The 21,854-nt window shown below is 32.9% G+C and overlaps 1 protein-coding gene across 2 annotated transcripts in view; it reads right to left on the bottom strand.

The window, feature by feature from the left end:
* LOC125066696 (blood vessel epicardial substance-like) overlaps positions 1–21,854 on the bottom strand; it is a 59,283-nt gene that overhangs the window by 18,664 nt on the left and 18,765 nt on the right. For both annotated transcript variants that reach the window (XM_047674919.1, XM_047674920.1), the window contains exon 2: positions 12,877–13,034. In XM_047674919.1, the coding sequence (XP_047530875.1) occupies positions 12,877–13,034 (158 nt within the window). The remainder of the gene's footprint in view (positions 1–12,876; positions 13,035–21,854) is intronic.

Here is a 21,854-nt window from a genome sequence, read left to right as displayed (position 1 = left end):
ACGATCAACCTTTTTAATTAACTTTAATTAGTTATGCCGATGTCTCCGAATCATAATACTTTTAATATTGCAAATTAATCATTAATTATTTGTTTATTTAAAAACCTTATTGACCTCATCAACACATTGCACATTTGGAACTTAAGGCGAATTATTCTCTACGAGTCAACCTTTAGGCTATCACAAAAGTTAACTTGACTTCTAAAGGTACGTAACTACAAGCGTTACTTTTAAAATATTATAATACTTCAAAGTATTGTAAGTAAAGTATTAATACCATTATTTTTGGTTCAAAAATCTCAAAGATTTTTTTTTGTCAGAGTACAGTTACGTTCATTTATGAGTTGAGTGAGTTGTCTGTCCATGAATTAATTAACCATGACCTTATTACATTTACGTTTTACTTAACCTCAAAATACAATACAAATTTTCTTATGTATATAATAAACTTTTTAATTTATTTACATTCAGTAGGTGGACTGGCAAATGAGCCACCTTAGGGTAAGTGGCTACTACCGTCCGTAAACATTAGCGCTGTAGGAAATATCAACCATTCCTTACATCGCCAATACGATACCAACCTTGAGAACTAAGAATTTCTCTTATTATATATGCCTATAATTACGTTGGCTTACTCGCCCTTCAAACTGGAACACAATAATACTAAGCAATTTAATATTACATAAGCTATATCTGTAATAATATTAATAATCTTTATTTGGAATTTTCCATTTTACTACTCAAGAAATTAAGTTACGAGTACATCAAAGCACATCAACTATAGAGATAACATCAAATTTTAGTAGATTACTTCGCAGTAATAACAATAAAACTAGAATTTAGTAAATTTAAAGATGTAGGTAGGTAGGTATGGCATCCAACTACAACACTGAAAAGTTTTGACATTAGGTTAATCACAAGGCACTGCTTAGTCTTAGGTCGAGACACTGTCATACTATGTATATCTGTATGTTATGGTTATGGTTCTATTAACGTCAATATGATGTCTTTCCTGATTTCAAAGCATATAATACGATCATATAAGACGATATAAGCAATAAGTACGATCAACTTATAACCCTCTGGCTGCTACTATAAGTTATCAGAAAACGGAAATAACTTTTTTTCTGTGTTCAAGCCCAGGAAGTCTTATACACTAACCAATAGACGAACGAAGCAAGGCGTAAATATAGAATTTATGTATGTATAGACAAATGACAGAATATACAGATAGAAAAATGACATATATGATGCCCACATAATGTTGTAGTCTGGTTATAAAAACAACTCGATCGCAACACAAGGTCCCTGTAACGAGCCGGTCCTTACGTAATGCAGCCTACGAGTACGAGTTACACAGAAGGCGCGTTACTTTTGCTTTCAACTGGATTTCATTCACAAAAACTTGCGCAGCGTCTTTTTCACTTAGCGGGAGTGTTTATAAAGTAATTATTACGAAACGAAGAACATATTTTTTAAGGTAATCATTTGTTGTTTACAAAACAAATATTTTTTCCAAGTTAATATTAGTTTTTACGAAATTAAAAAGACTTGTTTTTTTATGTTTTTTATTAGTTATAATTAGGAAATTAATCGACGTAAGACTTGATATGCTCTTTCGTTGAAGAATTAAAAACTAGCTTTAATTTAAGATATGTGCAAAAGCGAACAGTGAACTACGTCGTCAAACGCTAGACATTGGACTACTTGTCAAGACAAATCAATAAACTCAAATATGAAGGAAATATGTTGAGGAGTTCCTTGGGCCACCTCACGGTCCCATCAGGTGCCCTTTTATGAATTATTGCATTGTCGCTGAATTTACATATGTATCCCAAACAGCTCAATCCGTTGGTGGGAACTGGTACAAAAATCCATTACAAGGTTTAACTAGATACAAACAAATGTGACTTAATTATTTTGATAATTTAATAAAAGACAAATAAATATTTAAACACAAGAAACATGAAGAACTACATCTAAGTGCAAATAACCAATAAATCTGTCAATCATCACATAGCGGTTCCGCTGGTGGGTCTTAAACGTTAAACAAGATCGATGTACCGTTAATTGGTATAACACGACAACTTGACAGGCAAAAATACTGCAACCAACATTAATCATGGGAAGTATCCCTTATAAGTGAAATGCACCGTTTTAACGAGCGAACGAGCGCAGTTCCTGATCTTCCTGCAACGGAGTCGGTGATATAAAAGTTTTTGTGTTCGTTCAGACTTCAGACATTTATGAGTTACAGATGCGTTCTGTTAACAGTTGTACAAATAAAAAGGATAACCGTTTTATTTGTTTTGTTAACGACGATTTTCCGTTCGACAAACTGTCTCCGTTTAGTATAATTTTTTTGTTATTTTTGCTTTGTTTTAGATATTGGTTACAGGAGACAGACTAATTGATCTTTGTTAATGACTAAATATTTTTAATAGCAAATGTAAAAAAAAAAACAAAAAACTTTTTAAAACTTCGTATAATAAATTAACCCAGCCCGTGATACTTTGGAGATTCCACCACGATGCTCCATAGCGGGTTGGTACACGAGTAGCAGTTACTGTCAATTATGAGATGAATTATTATTAAACACAAAAGCTTATGAAAACTCAGGATTGCTTGTAGGCTTTAAGATTCAGCCATGGCTATGTCGACTCTAAAGTGAAAATTAGTTCCAATTCTCGAGGCATGTTTGAGCCAATTAGAACAATCCTCGATGATAACCAACTGCATCAGTTATATAGAAGGACATCATAACAGAGACGGAATATATATTATATTGATTGCATTTTGTCATTTGAACGTGACGATAAAATTTCATATACAAAAAATAATACTTGTTGTTATTTTTTGTATATGAAATTTTATCGTTTGTTCGTATTCGCATTCACGCATCGTTCGTCCGATTGGGAAACTTGGTACAGTTGTTGGCAATACGTGAAAATTTCAGGCTTAGTAAGTTATATACACGTAGAAAAATGGTGCATTTGTTTATACAAATAATCGTCAACATAATTCTTCATACATAAATCACTACAAAGTTTTAGCATTAACTTGTAATTTGTAAGATCACCAGTGTAAAAAGTCTGTAACATATAACGTCATCTCCCTGATAGTTAAACAGGAAGAGTAAACATCATCTTATCTTCAAACAAATTAAATTATGCACACATTCGCCATTTTAGGTCAATGACATCATAGCAATCTTTACCGAGTCTGAGTGCGAACTTATTCCCTGCTCTAGCGCGTCCGATCAATTCAACCTAATTTAATTATTGCAGGCAATTTATGTCAAAAGTCTAATTGAGACGTTTGTATTTTATTATACACTAGCAACTCCGCTTGACTTTATTCGCGTCAAGCTTAACTGCTCTGGTTCGTAGTGTCATTTTTCAGTCTAAATTTTACTCCGAAAATATGTCACGCAAAAAACAATTAATCAGATAAAAAATATCCTGCGATTAGCGCGATCAAACAAAAACATTTTCAACTTATTAGTACAGGTAAGGTAAATAGCAATAAGCATATTATTCTTTTGTGGCATGGCATTTACCCCAGGATCACAGACGCAAACGTTTAGATCACAAAAAAAGTTAAGGGCTAAACGATATTGTCTGTAAATTAGTTGAAAATATGCTATTTTTTATATATCTTGAGAGATAATTTTGGGTAAACTTGTCATCCTTTAGCCTGTTTTCATATGATATCTTTTGGGAATAGAACGATCATCAACAGTGGCAAAATATAATACCGGAGTAAACTTATCGTTACTTTCCAAGTCAGAGTGTAATTCTTCTAAATTGTATAAAGATTTTGCTTTAATATTTGACTTTACTTTGACTTTTTTATAAAAGTGCTAGTTTGAATACAATGACTTTTTTGTTTTTGTTGTTGCTTATCCGTTTCGACAAAAACGTAATTTATTATTTAGTACCTAAAATTAACATTTAACAAAATAATATATTAACTCTTCACAAGTACCAAGATATTTTAAGACGATGGTATTTGATAAAGTATGGAACGATCCGAGTTGAGCTCACATGAGCGAAAGGGTTTATTTGCAAGTGATCGACACTCACTCCCAGATGTTGTTCTTAGAAACGTGAATCAGACGCAAACTGCGTGCTCTCAGCTCAGTTAATTGGAAACGATAAGAATTCGAATGATTTATCATTGTACAAGAAAACTGTATGAGTAACAATGATCGGCTACATATTTTTAAATTGTTTCTTTGTTTGTTACTTATCTTTTAAATATATTGATAAATATTCCCACGTGTTTTAATTTTAGAAATTGTTTTCGCGTCGTCATTAAATGTTATTGATGATAACTCCTACTTTCCATCACGACGGCTTTTTCACAGAAATGAGCAATTACCTAACAAATTATATTCCCTCATAAATTTCAAAAGAAGGGCAATCTAAGACGAAAGTCATGGTACAAAATGCACATTTTCAGGCTTCGCTTAGTTTTCGAGACACAGGGTTATTAAAACTGACAAATTCCAAAGTCAGGCTTGTCACAATAACTTTTATTGGCCCTAGAGATCTTCAGTCTAATAACCTAAAGAAAAAGGGATTTACTTGGTAGTAGGGCTTTGTGCTAGTCTATCTGGGTAGATGCCACCCGGTCATCGTATATTCTAACGCCAAGCAGCGATACGATGCATTATTGTATTTCAGTTTGAAGTTACATGGTAACAAAGGACTTAAATCTTGGTTCTCAACGTTGGTGACGCATTGGCCACAAAAGTGCTCGTGGAAGCCTATTTGAATGAAATATATTTTGATTTGATTGGCGATGTAATAAATGATTAATATTTCTCATAGCGCCAATGTCTATGAATGGTATGATGATCACTTATCTACTACCTATACCATAAAAAATATCATAATCATCATTCAATGCCCTCGTTCCATTTATTTTGAGGGTCAGCGAATTGTAAACTGCTAGAACAAAGGATAAGTAAATTCATAATATCGTTATTGATTCCAGTTATAATAACGGGGGAAAAAATCCGGACACTCTTCGATAATAAACTTAAGTGAAACCGGAATAGCTAATAATAATAATAATAATAACCCCATCGTCGTATCTCTACGTTGCCGACGTGATGGGGCTTGCGCGCTTCAATGATTCTTAGGGCTATACCGATAGAGTTACTCATGTCGGATTGGCCTAAGATGAGAAGACAGACCAAGAGAGATACAACCCAAGCCAAGGTGGAACAGCATACGCCGAGGGCTCCATGGCTAAGGGGGTGCTTAGTCGTAAGTATGCGAACTTTAGAGACAAGGGGACCTCTAATTTAATTTACCCTTATCACAGTGAACGCGGGGCTCTGCTGTGATTGACCGTTAGGTCCCCAGCTACTCGTGGGAATAATATGATAACTAGGTCCAAAATAAAGAAAAATATACAGGCAAATATGCCGTCGGTAGAAGAAGAGACCTCACAGACTTCTTACTCATCCTCTATATCTCTATTCCCATCAATTCCATCTTCAGCGCCATTTTTGTGTGCGTCTTCGTCACACTCATCATCAAACGGTGCACAACTGGCGGATGTTGCACAGGAGACAATATTTGTCAAAGAACCCGTGCCCATCACCAGTAACTTTAAAAAACGTAAAAAATGGAGTCCAGAAATGAATAAGTTTATCCTGCGTACCTACCTTTATCTTACAAATTTAGAAACAGACACAAACTCATATCTTTCTTCATTACATATCAAATTTATAGACAAATATCCACATATGGAAGTAAGCAGACAGAGAATTGGCGACCAGCGTAGAGCTATTATACAAAAAAAATTATTAGCACAAGAAACAATAGATCAGATTTACGATGAAGTTAAAGCAGAATTACAAGTTATCCAAACCCAAGTTCAACAACACTCTACAAATCTTCAAACTTCCAATAAGACACTATCAGGAAAACGCATGAAATGGACAAACGAATGGAATGAAACAATTATTAAAATATATTTCAGAGTCACACATTTAGAGACCAATAAGACTGCTTATAGGACACGTTTACACGAAGAGTTTATAAATTTACACCCAGAGCTTGCACACATTACAGAGCAAAGATTAGCAGATCAAAGAAGAGCCATAATAAATAACAAATATATAAAAGAGAATAGATTAACTCTAATTAAACAACAAGTAGCTGATGAATTACGTTTAACACATACACTAGCCGAAAACATAGATAATGAACAGGTACAAACAAGAGAACAAAGTAACATTGAACACATCAATTCACCCAACTATACACTAAAATCCAACTTAGAAATCAACTTGCAATCTAGAAATATTCAAAACACTACAGTTACATGCACTAATTCTACTACAGCAACACCTATCGATGATGAAACTACAGACGGTATCAACTTTATTAACGATATGGAACGACTCAACAGCACTCAATCTATACTCGATACTACCTTAGAAGTAAACATTGAAATAGAGAATACATTCTTACGTGCTCAAGAACATTTTTCTAGTACAGAACCAACTAGCAGACCATACATTCCTAAGCAAAAGACATCTAAAAAGTTTAGTTTTATTACAAAATACATAAATACAAGGATACTAACAAAATTTGTAAACACTGATACTGATTTTAATACTCTACAAACAATAATTTACTCGGCAGCATGGACTGCAGCTAAATGTAATGGGGCCAGAATGTCATTCTCAACCCAAAGCAACCTAAACAGCAATCAAAATAAATCATTTCGAAAACCTAGTTGGCAAAGAAGAATAGAAAATAAGATAGGGAAATTACGAGCCAACATAGGCAGATTAACACAATATATTAGGGGAAATAGAAACCGAAAAGTAGTAACTGCAGTAGAAGTCATAAAAACACAATACCAATTACACGCACAACATGAAAACACAAACACACAACTAGAACACTTCTTAGATACTTTGAAACAGAAACTCAATGCAACAGCAAGCAGGCTGAAGAGGTATTTGACATGTACAGCCCGTAAAGAACAAAACAATAAATTTGCTAACAACGAAAAAAATTTTTATAGAAATTTAATATCGACGGATAAAGATATTGACCAAAATCTAGAAATACCTCCTTTAGAAATATTTCGTGAATTCTGGGCTAACAGATGGGAAAACCCCGTACATCATAATGAACACATAGACTGGGTTAATGAAACGACTACACATATTCCAGAGATGCAGTTTGAATTCATACCAATAGATACATTCATAGAAGTCATTACACGAACACACAATTGGAAATCTGCAGGCTCAGACAATATTCATAACTATTGGTACAAGAAATTTACTAGCACACACTCATACTTACACAAGTATTTAAACATATTTATTCAATCACCACATTTACTACCGAAATACATAACACAAGGAATCACATACTTAATACCTAAAGACAAATACGATACTACAAATCCAGATAAATACCGTCCAATAACTTGTTTGCAAACCATATATAAAATTCTATCAGCTTGCATAAGTGAAGAAATACATAAACACTTAACTAAATACAATATTTTAGCCGAACAACAAAAGGGGTGTCGAAAAAATAGTCAAGGTTGTAAAGAGCAACTTACTATTGATGCAATCATTTTAAATAGTGCCGCTAAATCAAAAACAGACATTCATACTATGTTTATAGATTATCAAAAAGCATTTGATTCGGTTCCACATAGCTGGTTAATATATGTTTTAAAACTGTACAGAATAAACCCAACATTAATATCCTTTCTTCAAAATTCCATGCAACACTGGCAAACTGTACTGAGAATAAAACAATCTTCCATGAAATCTCTAACTTCTGAACCAATCCGCATCCAACGTGGAATTTTTCAGGGGGACGCTCTTAGCCCCTTGTGGTTTTGCTTGGCCCTCAATCCTCTTTCACAATTATTGAATGAAACCAAGGAAGGATTTACACTTTACAGTAATAACTCCCAGTATACCTTATCGCACCTAATGTACTTGGATGACATAAAACTTTATTCAACCGAAAAAAACACCTTGTTTAAGTTAGCAAAAATTACTGAACAGTTTTCAAAAGATATTCAAATGAAATTTGGAGTCGATAAGTGCAAAATTCTGTCAATTTTGAAAGGAAAATTTACTAACAACAACTACCTACTTGAAACCGGTGAACAAATTGAGCCAATGAATGAACAAGATACATACAAATACCTTGGTTTTAAACAATCTAGGCAAATTTTACAAACGACAATAAAAAAAGAACTGCTTAAAAAATTCTCTCACCGACTAAATCTCGTATTAAAGACACATCTCAACTCGAAAAACACAATAAAAGCTATTAACACATATGCAATACCATTACTTACTTACTCTTTTGGAATAATACACTGGACAAAAAGCGACATCAAAAAACTGCAACGCACAATAAATACAAATTTAACCAAAAATAGGAAACATCATCCAAAATCTTGTATCCAGAGGCTCACACTACCTCGCCAAGAAGGAGGAAGAGGATTGATAGACGTACAAAATTTACACAATAAGCAGATCTTATCACTCAGAGCATATTTCCATGTTAAATCCGAACACTCACCTCTACATAAACACGCAACAGAAATAGATAAAAAACTTACACCACTAAACTTACATGACAAAAACACTCATTTAACTGAAAACGTCATAAGTATACAACAACAAATGTCGGCATGGGCCGGAAAAACACTACATGGAAGGCACCTAGCCGATTTGAACCAACCCTACGTCGACAAAGATAAGTCGAACGAATGGCTCAAACGAGGTGAACTGTTTCCTGAGACCGAAGGTTTTATGCTCGCTATTCAAGATCAAATAATAGCAACTCGTAATTATAGGAAGTACATCATGAAAGATCGCAATCAACCAAGTGACTTATGCCGACATTGTAACACAGCCTCTGAAACTATTCAGCATATAACGGGGGCTTGCAAATCTCTCGCACAAACCGATTATAAGCATAGACATGATCAAGTGGCCGCAATCATACACCAACACTTAGCATTCAAATATAAACTTATAACAGAAATTAAACCATACTACAAATATAAACCACTAAGTGTATTAGACAACAGAAACCATAAAATCTACTGGGATAGAACAATAATTACTGACAAAACCATCCATTATAATAGGCCAGATATCACCATTCACGATAAAACCAATAGAGTTGTTTATCTGATTGACATAGCTGTTCCTAATTCACATAACATACAAACCACAATATCAGAAAAACTAAGTAAATATCAAGATCTTGCCATAGAAATTAAAACACAATGGAAAGCACAAATAGTACACATAGTCCCAATAGTCCTTTCATCGACAGGTATCGTACCAAAATCCCTGACAAAAAGTCTGAACACCTTACAAATGCCAACATATATACTCCACATGCTCCAGAAAGCCACAATCCTTAACACCTGCCGTATCACCCGAAAGTTTATAACATCTTCAACTACATCGACCACATTCTTAATATAAACACTTCTTAACGCTTGGCTGTGGCCCGCGTTTTAAGTTTTAACCCCCTCGAAAGAGGAGAAACATTAAATGTTGAAAATTAAAATAATAATAATAATGTTACCTATGAATATTAAAACAACCAACATTCTTGTACACAAATACTTTTTATTATATTTACATAGAATGTCTCTATCAGACAATTATACGCATTTTATGGGCTAATTAATCCGGTTTCAATTTTAATTACGAATTTATTGGATTAATGATTGCATGCCTCGACACCCTTTTTGGTGTTAAAATGTTTTCAATGTAACACTATATTTTAATTGTAGTTTAAATCGTAAAGTAACACATGTTTTTACAAGACTTGAAAGTTCGATTTCATTACGTTCTTAATTCGAATCAATTTCGTCAGTGGAAAAAAAGTCAAATAAAAACTCAAAATAGAATTTTTGAAAATGTGATCAACAGCAAAAAATATAAATTTCATTTTCGAAAATTCGCCTTAGCTTAGCTTGAGCGTTTCTTCCTTTCCACTGATGACTAATGACGATGATGCCCTCTTGACCGATTTTGGCCGCGGCGGTCATTCTCTCATGATCCGATGAAACAGCAAATCGATATACATTCTGAAGCACGCAAGTGTTAATACTGCTAAGTTCCAAACTCTAAACTGTTACCGAGAATTTTCCAACTGAAAATTCCAATAAGTTTTACTACTTACATGAAGAACTTAAAAACCCTAGTGGAAAGTGGACCTCTTACTATAAGCGTCGAGGATGGAAACTTGAGTAGTAATATCCGTAAATATACAATTAACAAGAGAACTTTACACTAAACAATAGGAAAGTAAAATTCTCGAAGTAGTACTTCATGAACCTTTCTATTGTGCTTGGAACTTAGAGGGTCCTTAGTCTATTGTGTGTGATTTAATAATGGCGAAACTGTCTAGGTGGGGACCAGTCCTTTATTTGTTTACCTCATATTAATACTTTTTGTTGCTGTTTTGAAGATTAATTGGTGATCAGATAACCAATTTTTAAATATCTCAGTGATTACCAAAGATTTCCTTTCATTTTGTGAAGGTTTGGAGCTTAATTTACCGCGTTTCTCTAAAGTGGGTAAGTGGATATAAATGTGGCATGATTTCAGTGACATTCAGAACATACCGACTTCCTCTGGATGTCTATCTGCCGATCTATTTGCCGATCACGAGATGAATTACATACACATATTAATTACATAAAATGAGGTGAATTTTGCACGTTTTTAACCACTGATCTATCTCGGCTCAAGGGTGAGCCAATATCTACAGACACAAGAGATGTCATATTTTCGATTACGCATAAAATATGTGAAAATATATTTGTATTTCTTATAAGAAGTGCCTGTATCTATAGGCGAAGATAACCACTTACTATCAAGTCGACTGCCTTTCGTCGGCCTTCGGAGAAGTAATTTAAAAAAACACATGCTATCAGTTGTTTGCGGTAATAACGAAAATTTATTGACTTCATGGATTATGCAGCATTAGTTTAAGCCCAATTTCGTTTAATACTTCAACCAGAATCACACTCAACATATACAACGGCTTCGTAATATGTATCTTTGACAATATACTTGCACCGATCACGCCACTGAACGCATCACATGATCTCCATGCGTAACATCTTTAAGGGTTATAAAAGGAACCTGCTGGCGCAAGTCTAGTAGTCCATTAATTGCCAGGTGAGTTGGAAAGGCCAGTAGTAGGGCTATTATAAAATACTCCCACTACAAACAATAATAGGTATATTAAAAAAAGTCTTTATTGATATAAGGCTGTTATAAATGTTTGGTAATTAATATATATTGACACCTAATTAGTAAATTGTATAAATAAAATGATACAATAAAACTTACTAAGCCAGAATTTCATTATTATATCTGACCTACTTTTAAGAAACATATCAAGTAGCTCTGTAGGGAAATTACTAGTACCTACTACATTTACTTAGAATAGATATAATTGCATATAGCAATAGTACATGATCAAGTTGCATGTCCTGCAGAACTTAGAAGCCAATACATATATCATGAAGATGATTCAAAAATCAAAATATACTTTATTCAAGTAGTATTTTACAAGCACTTTTCGTACCATCAGTTCGGAATGTAGATTCTACCGAGAAGAACCGGCAAGAAGCTCAGTAGTTACTTTTTTTCAACATTTAAAAATACGGTCATGTTAGTTAAATACAATTATATACGTATATAATATATCCTGCCTGGAAGTCAACAAGTATTAACTCCACGCTTTTTTATTATCTGTATTATCTTGTATTTAATAATATGCCTTCTTTACCAATGTATTTTTTTACGGCAAAGTTAAAAATGTCTGCGGAATTTTATTATAGAAACGAATACCTTGCCCCAAGATGGATTTATTAGCGTTATAAGCTTATCCTTATTTCCTGTGCACATACAACGATTACCATTGATTTTATCAAAGTGATCATGTTACTGTGAATATACATAATATTATTGTAAATATATTGTGACACAACAGTGAGTATTCCTACTTTGTTAAAAACATCCCGAAGAGTTTCTAGCTCCAAGGTTATAAATAGACCGGATTGCTCTCTTTTGTAAAATAAAAACAGATTCAATATCTGCAGTGTTACCCCAAAGTAATATGCCATATGACATAATACTGTGAAAATAACCAAAGTATTCTAGGCAAGCGGTATCAATATCAGTTAGTTGTCTAACTTTTCTAACCGCGTTTGCTGCGGAGCTGTGTCTTCCTGTCAGGGACGATAAATGAGCACTCCACTGAAGTTTGGAATCCAATGCTATTCCTAAAAACACCGTAGTATCGGCTACAACAAAACGGCCACCGTTTAAAGATATATTATAATTTTGCTTTTTAGCATTGGGTAGGGTAATAACTACAAATTTTGTTTATAAGCATTCAAAACTAATTTTTTTATAGTAATAGTCAGTTTTTTCTGATTTTTAAGGTCGACACCTTAAAAATCAGTGAAGTATCGTCAGCAAGCAACACTATATTATAAATACCTACAACATAGAAAGGAAGATCACTTATATACTAGAAATAGAAAAGGACGCAAAATTGATCCTTGTGGAACAACCATTTTTAACGATTTTGGGTCAATACTAGTAATCCGTAAATAACATGAAATAGCGAATATTCAAATTACTCCTTATAATTATAGTTACACCTTAAGCAATTTTATAGCTGATGACTAACGGCCTTAAATTTTGTTTAACGGGTACTTGGTTAAACATTAATTTCTCTCTTTTTGTCATGATGATTTAAAATTCAAAGGAAGAAGACAAAGCATTGTTTAATACCCGCTCCCTTAATAGTAAAATTTACTTACTTTCCAGACAGCACTAAAGATAGGCTGTCCACCTTCGTGACCTTCTCGTGCGCGTACAGCTCGTGGCACTTCAGATGCCTCACGTTGCGCATACACATCAAGACGCGCCTGAACTGACGTCTGGACACCCGCAGTGGTTTGAACAATGCTATGTACACCTGGAGACGAAAAGCGATAATTAGTTACAAAGATATATTATTACGTTTTGGGTAGTGTCTGGGAAGGTAGAGTTTTGTAGCTAACTGCCCGATGAGTTAATTTTTGCATTTTATTTTTATCAAAAGGTATGTTTATTTCAGGATTGACCTAACTACTATACTAAAGTAACTCAAGATCATTTTCCACCCAATAAGCACCTATTACCTAAACTGACGGTCACTTGTCATGTTCGACTTGTATGATATTGATAAGCTGTCTATGGTGTTATTTAATGCCCAAAAATTATGCATGAAGAGGAGGGTGTATCTGATGATATATAGGGTTCGCCGTCATATATTTACTATAAACAAAATGTAAGCTGCAACTGCACGCAGAACAGGCTTTGCGTAGTGTTGGCTTATTGGATGGTTAATCAATAAAGTTTTTGTTTTTTTTTTGTATGATAAATGACAGTGAAAGAAAATGAAAAAAAAACGATACAGGAATATTATGTTATCTTTTAAAAATATGTTTAGATTAGGAAACTGGTCATCAAGCGACGATTTTATTATCGCCTGCTTAGATAAGTTAGACACGAACTAACGATGTGATTATATTTAACGAAGAAAATACTTATATTGAAGAAAATTGTTTCTTTAGTTCTGTTTCTGTTCTGAATAAAATTAAATTATTGCATATCTATAACTACTCATCTCTGTTACGTTTCACGGCAAAACCACTGAGCCAAATTTGATTAAAATCGGTATGAAGCTTGAACTCCAAGGAAGGACATAGCCAACTTCGCCCGTGTTAGTTTGGCTGTAAAAGAGCAACAGACAGGCAAGCATAGTTACTTTGAATTTATAACATTAGTTTATATGATAAAACCCACTAATATTATAATCTTTGTCCATTTTATTAGATTTCTCATAATAATTTTAAAAAAGTAAACGATAACTTAAGTTCCATTTGTATGTTACTCACTATTCATCCTAATAAAAATAAATATCATATTAACTTTTAACTTTATCTGTGCAAAAAAGTACAGTTTACACTTTGAAATTTGAAAAAGGAACGCTTCGAGATACAAGATATTTATACAAACGCATGACAAACACGTCGGACGTGCGGTACGATCAGCATGGCATAGCATGTACAATTTTACAGGCGAAAAGACTCATTAACTTGTGTTTGTTATATGTTAAAAATTAGATTACATTGTAAAAACTAAAAATATTAGCCGTGTGACGGACGAATATTCAAATACTTATTATCGGCATTAACCTTATTCTATTTGGTATTTAAATAAATTTAGCATAAGATCCGAGAAAAACCGGTTAAGGAAAGTCAACGGAATTATATATTTTTTAACAATTTACAACTTTTTTACATTTTTATTTTAAATTGCCAGACGATCATTGAATTCCCAAGATATACCAGCATATTTCTCTATTATAGATATTTTTATTAACATTTATTGTTTACTCAAACTTTGTAGGTCAAAGCCACAATGAAGGTATGATATAGGTGCAGAACGTTCTGGATACATTCCAAAACTTTGGCAGATTTGTAAGATTTGTTATTCAATCATTGATCAATTCCTATTTGGTGAGGCAATGCGGCAAAATGAATTAAATCAATTAAAGTAAGTCTATAAATATACCACAGCTGGGATTAGTCCTTCTAAACGTTTTAGGAGAAGACTTGACGAGTAGGTAAATACAGATGTGGCAGATTTTTATCAACCATTTTCAGATTTGGTCGTGATGTTTTGACTTGACAAGTTTAGTTACCGACTTAAACAAACGTTTATCAAGCTCATTAAGCTAATGCAAATAGTCGACACTGGTATACGCTGCTTAAATTAATAAAAATAATATAAAAAATAATATTTACGCTGCTTAACGGAAGACTATTTATTAAATATAGTTAAGAAAATTCTGTGGAGTGTGTCCTGATCTGTACACGAAATTTTCGTTTAAACCACTAAGTCATCTCAGATCAATATAGTTCGTTATGATTTTAATCAATTAAATATACGAAACACTAACAGATATTTATTTAAAATTTGAGTAAACTACTTTATGCAAACTAGTCTATGTAGCCCACTTATCATTTATACCAAACAGCTGTATTTAGTATTGTTGTGTTCCAGTTTGAAGAGCGAGTGAGCCACTGTAACTACAGGCACATGTGGTATAAAATTTTAGTTCCCAAGGTTGGTGGCGCATTGGTGATTAACGCAACGATTAATACTTCTTAAAGTACCAATATATATGGGCAATGATGAACCCTTCCCTTAAGCTGTCCGTTTACCAGTCCGACTACCTGTATGACATAAAAAAGCAAACGTTTCACAATGAATTGGGCAGTAAATATGCCAAGGTTGATGACAAATAGCGCATTCGTGACCGTAACGAAACTTAGACGTATCGACCATAAAACATAAGTAAAGTTTCTTACGAGGCGATAATGAGAGAAACAAATCGCTTGACGAATAATTACATAATAGACAAAGTAAATTTGTTTCCCAGCAGCGGCTTCCTCCACATATGAGAGAGGGAGGAGGAGGCATATGTTAGGCACTTTTATATGTATAGTTAACGCGTGAAAACATATCAAACATACTAACTTTATAACCGTATTTATAATATTAGTTAACATAATTAAATATTAGTTATATAATTAACTTAGGATTTGACATTTATTTGAAACTAAAATTTTTTAACAGATCTGCTTTTTTATAAGAGTTGCATGTTAACTTAAATAAACATTTCAATAAGACGATCTGTAAGGGATTGCCTTAAACGTGTCATTCGTTACCTATCGACCAGGATGCTGACGGTTCATTAAGAACTTTTTTAATAAACAGTACAGAAACTTTAAAGGCAATAAGGGAGCTTTGTAGTTAAGACATAAGCCGTTTTAGTTACAAGTAAACTTCCGTTTATTTTTAATATTAATTTAAGCATTTCAAAAGATATTTTGATTTATTACAGTTTTTCTGTAACTTCTGTCCGTAATATCCTTATTCCCTTTTATAAAACGAGAATGATTGACGTTAAAGAATATAACAAATATTACAGTGAATACAACAGACATATACGAACTTAACCATATTTAGTTCTATACCAAATAAACAATTACAGTTAATATGTACTGGTATTTTATAAACACGATAACTCGTCTCGACTTCGTACGCGTAAATTGAAGAATTTAAGAGATTAGCAAGTAATTATTTAAATATATATACTTATCGAGAGAGTCTTAGCTAAAAATAACAAAATATTTACAAGTGACAAATCAAAACTAAGTAAATTTGGATGGTAAGTAGTCAGGTGATAAGTAAAGTATTTTAAGAGAGCAATGAAAGAAGATACAAAATATAATTATTTAAATATTATATAAGTCGAAATACACTTGTTATTCAATAGTAACAATAGTAACTCATTGACTTGACAAGTTTAGTTACCGACTTGAACAAATGTTTATCAAGCTCAATAAACCGATGCAAATAGTCGACACTGGTTTAAATCTAAAGACAGTGACTTGGAATCATCCATGAATCTCATCAGTAAGTCAATTGGTACAAGTAATGATTACACATTCAAAGACATCGATACCGTATAATGAGTACCTGATTGCGTTATTCACGTATATAGCAGTACATATACTGAATCATTTAGCGTTACTATCGTCAATAAGTCCTTTATAAATATAATTCATAATAGTTTCTGACTAATGTGGTTATTGTTATATACAGGCTATAAAACTTCATTAAAAACCGGCGATGTATATTTAAAAAAACAACCTTCACATAATGTTTATTAATCTTATAAATTAATTATTAATATAAAAAGGAAGATCGTTTCATTATCTTTATCGTACTTGTAAATTACAAATACAATATAATTAATTAGATTCTACAAATGTTTTTATTTCTTTATCTACGATCAATTTATTACATCTAAATATTACAAGGATATCTTATATAAACTTAACACTATTTTAAGTAATAATTCATTAGCCATGCATAATTTGCCCAAAATAAAATAGTACCGATCTCACTGAATTGCGGTCACGACGGTCAAATAATAATCGACTAAGTATGTGTTAAATTTTGCACAAGTTTGTCTAAACGAAGGCGTACCATCCATTTCTTTACTCTTATAATCCGACGTGACAGCAATTAAAGTAGACCGGAGAACGATCAGACGAAGAACCGCTACCACTAAACCAACAAGATTTTTATACGACTGCCCAAAAAAGGGTTAAGGTTACATGTCACATGTATGTATGTGTGTGAGTTTCTTTATTCCATCATAAATTTTACACGCCTAAACAAATTTGGATATGTATTGTTAGAATTCTTACATCATCCTGGGTGACACTGGCTTTAAATTAACTAATTATTTGAGGGCACTCGTGCTTTTTTTTCATTTTTAAGGTAATATTGTTTTATTAATAACGAACGCATAAATAAAATACCTATTATAAAACAAAGTAATGAAATAATCAATTCAAAAGCAATCAGAACAAAACTCCCATCGCAGATTGGGTAAGCATTAAAAGTAATGGCGTCAACTGTAATTTCAAACTTTAAACAATGGATCACTTTTTTTAAGAGCACCCATATTGTTCGTCTCCTCGTCGCTGTACGTAACAAACGTACAAATTCACAATTGGAGCGGACAATTCCAATATTTATGTTAAAAACTATACGATACCTTTTACCGTGCTCTAGTTTCGCCGGAACGTGCTGGGAGCATTGTGCGCTACTGAAGGTATCCGCAAATATTCATTCTCGGAATGGCTCTGTTTTGCTCGGATCCACAAAAACATCTAGGTTTTATGTTTAATATATTTTAAAAGTAATCGTATTAAATTTCAACCGATTGCATGTCATTCAACTCTTTCACTACGGACATCATAAATTAGTTGTTGATTAAACCAAATAATGCGTCGTTCCTCATAAATTTAAGAATTTCGTAATTTTCTTAAGGATACTATTACCAAATCTTGACCAAATTTTGTACAGACCTCTGGGTACGAATCATTGATATCGGATAAAATGCTTAAAATATTTTCGGTAAACATACATAAATCAAATATGTAGTCCAACAAATTGAGAACCTCCATTTTTTGAACTCATCCAAAAATATAAAAAAGGTTAATTGTATAAAGATTAGCATTAACAGCCTTTAAATTTCCCACTGCTGGGCTAAAGGCCTCATCTCCCTTTGAGGAGAAGGTTTGGAGCATATTCCACCACGCTGCTACAATGCGGGTTGACGAAATACACATGTGGGAGAATTTCGTTGAAATTAGACACATGCAGGTTTCCTCGCGATGTTTTCCTTCACCGCCAAGCACGAGATGAATTATAAACACAAATTAAGCACATGAAAATTCAGTGGTGCCTGCCGAAGTTTGAACCCGAAATCATCGGTTAAGATGTACGCGTTCTAACCACTGGTCCATCTCGGCCCAAAAACGGCTCGGTATAAAGATTCCTGGTCCAAAAAGACAATGAAAAATATTGATAAATAAGAAAGATACGAGTACTGGCAGCTGGACACATAAGCCTCAGTTATATTTTATTAAAGCTATTACATAAGTCTTGTTTATTCTGGCTTATGTACGATATATGTCCTGAAATGATAAACACATTTATATAATACCTTTGTCCAATTTAAAACTACGTACGTAATTGCGTAACCTAGAAGAACGTCAGAATAATTAGAATGATTTTAAATATATTTATAATTATTAAATTCCGTTAAATTTCGTCTAACGATAATGTTATATCTTACATACATATATTATTTTGTATTTGTTATTTTTGACGGCAATAATAGTCATATTTTTCGTATTATAATTTGTATGTATGCTGATTCGCACGTGACATTGGCGAAATAATCTGTGCCCTCTTGGCATAAATAAAAGCCAAAATTAAAAAAAAAAAAAAAATGTATGCTGATTCTGTCTTGTCATTTATCTTTCCTCTCTTTCTATAAGAGTTGGGGCAGTATTTCCAACGATGCTCCTCCATCATCCGTGTCCTTGACAGAATTTATCCTGACACATGCAGGTTTCCTCGCGTTGCTTATTTTTATATTACTATTAATGATAGTGACTGCGTTATCATATTTGCTTCATATTACTTTGGATTAACGCAAGTATTTTCATTCGGTTTAGACTAACTATTATTATATTTGCGAAAAATACTCTTATCTGTCTGTCACTCTCTTATGGTCAAACAATTGAACCAAGTTTTATGAAACTAGAATGAACCAAACTTGCACTCAAAGGAAAGACATAGGTTATTTTTTATGCCTAAAAACTGACCAACACAAATAAACAGCGGCGAGCGAATCTGTTGACAAATTCTAGTAAAAATAAAATTATCCAAAATAAAAGCTTATTTTAAACAATTGTTAAATACTAAATTTCTTATGTTGTCTGTGAAATATTCAGTAATAAATATTGAGGTAATCTCTGTATCCATATGTCGTGGGGATAATGGCGAGAGATCATATTTCAAGCAAACAAGTACATAAATTTACAATAAAGCTGGACGCGGATTGTCAGACACAGTGTGCACACTTGAAACATTTTTATTCATTCATAAAAAAAAATACTAATAATCGATGTATTTTTTTAAATACCTATTCAATGCCAAAGGCGTAAAGAGCATGTGAGTTTCTAGCCGGTTATTGTGTGGTAGCTTGATATTTAATAAATTTCTGTAACATGACAGATTGATACATTTTGTTGATTTCTTTTACTTGGTGTGCAAGTTCGTCTTGATAGATAGGTACCATCTTATATATCTTAAAGTTGTAATTTGTCTTCAAGATTATATTTATAAATGGATAAAAAATCTTACCTATTTTAGTAGCTAAATATACTTTTTATTTAATATTAATACATTTTATTGAAGAATATACGTTATTTTTTATTCATTCCAATTGACTTTGATCAAGATTTTCAATAAATCCGAAAGTTTTCTTCTACTCAATCTATTTTGATATTATTATTTATTTGTTAACGATTCTAAAGAATCGCCTTTGATATTCAGGTAACAAGACGAATCCCTCTGTTAAACTTTTTTTTCAGTTAAAATGTTGTTGAGAACGTTATTGATAGAAAAAAAGACTACCTGCTCTTGTTGGTACACCCATAATGACTAATAAAATATTTAAACAAGGAAAAGGAATGGATTGCCTTACATTTTTATTTAAACAGAAGACCAATAACTTTTTTACCACTAAATTATGGTGAAATAACACTTAAGTGAGTTACCGACTTCATTCTGCTGCCGAAATATTATTTTTTCGCTTTTGTAGACCGACGTGCTTGGCGTGCTAGAACCTTTGCAAACGCCTGTCAACCGCATACGTTAACAGTTACCGGTGATACATAATCATCATGTTCTTTTGCGAAACTAGATTTAAGACATCAAGTCAGATAACAAACAGTACAAACCTACGCTATAACCTAATTCTACTTTTAAGCTTAAGGTCCCAATTTCTTTCGAGTTCCATTTATGCGAAAAAGGGAACATTGAGCAATTTAAATCTATTATCAAAATTGTAATATAAGTAAATTAGAAAGTCTTATAAAATCCATTTGATTTCCTCCCGCCTACACTGATTGACATAAACACACGTAAATTCGTCCCTAGAGATCTTTATCTTAACAGTGCTTATGTAAACATTTATTATATAACAAGGTACTCTCGAAGTCTCGACTGTTTCAGACACTTCAGACACGAGGACAAATAGATAATCTTTATTGCATTATTCAAATAAGACATTCTAACGTTTAAATAAGAACAGACGGCATGTTTCAAGGCTGTTTTGCAGCTGTATGACATCTTCATCCACCTTAACCGCACCATTATTTTGTTTTGATAACCTAATGTATAATTATTTACCTCTGTCGATGTACGACATGAACTTCAAAAACACTGGAGTGCTACTTTGTTAAAACTCACTTCGTATGTCACTCTGAGATCAAATTTGCCCAAAACACGGTAATTAGTTACGTTTATCATTTAAATGTTAGTTATTACAGTCGCATATTCATTTCTGACATTTCAGAATCGTTTTCTTTGATGAGTTTCGAGTTTGTTCTTACAGAATAGCTCTACTGGACTTTTAGAAAAGTTTTAATAAAGATTTGATTTCAAAAGTACTTTTCTTAATCACAAATTCTTCAACATCAAAAAAGAAAAATGATTATCACATAGTATAAAACAAAGTCGCTTACCGCTGTCTGTCTGTCCCTATGTATGCTTAGATCTTAAAAATTACACTACGGGTTTTGATGCGGTTTTTTTACTAGATAGTGATTCAAGAGTTAGGTTTACAATGTAGTAGACAAACACTGATAATTTTAGAGGTTTCTAATGTGATGTCGTAAATAAACACATTTTTTTTAGCTTAGATTGCACACGCTGGCTGAAGAATACTACAAGATAGATTAAAATAATGTATTACAGTATTGTACACCTTAAAAAGTTCTCCAATAAAGTCTGGGATGGTATATGTCTCTTAGGGATAACCCACAATAACCATCTTTTATCCTTAACTTTTTACGAGAAAAAATGCCTTATTTTCGAAGTGATTTCAAGCAATACAGCATTAATCCTTATCCAATAAAATACCTTAAATACATGTGATTTTAATATAGATCAATACGGCCCTCTACAGCATGTAATTTAAACAGATATTTTCGAAGATATTACAGATATAAAATGCAGGGACATAGCGGTTTGTACTGACATAAAGACATTCATTTAGTATCATTATTGCACCCGTGCGAAGCCGGGGCGG

The sequence above is a fragment of the Vanessa atalanta genome, chromosome 10 (genome assembly GCF_905147765.1).
Source record: "Vanessa atalanta chromosome 10, ilVanAtal1.2, whole genome shotgun sequence".
NCBI classification, from domain to species: Eukaryota; Metazoa; Arthropoda; class Insecta; order Lepidoptera; family Nymphalidae; genus Vanessa; species Vanessa atalanta.
The sequence above is the reverse complement of the archived record's forward strand: the minus strand, read 5'-3'. Positions and strand labels throughout refer to the sequence as shown.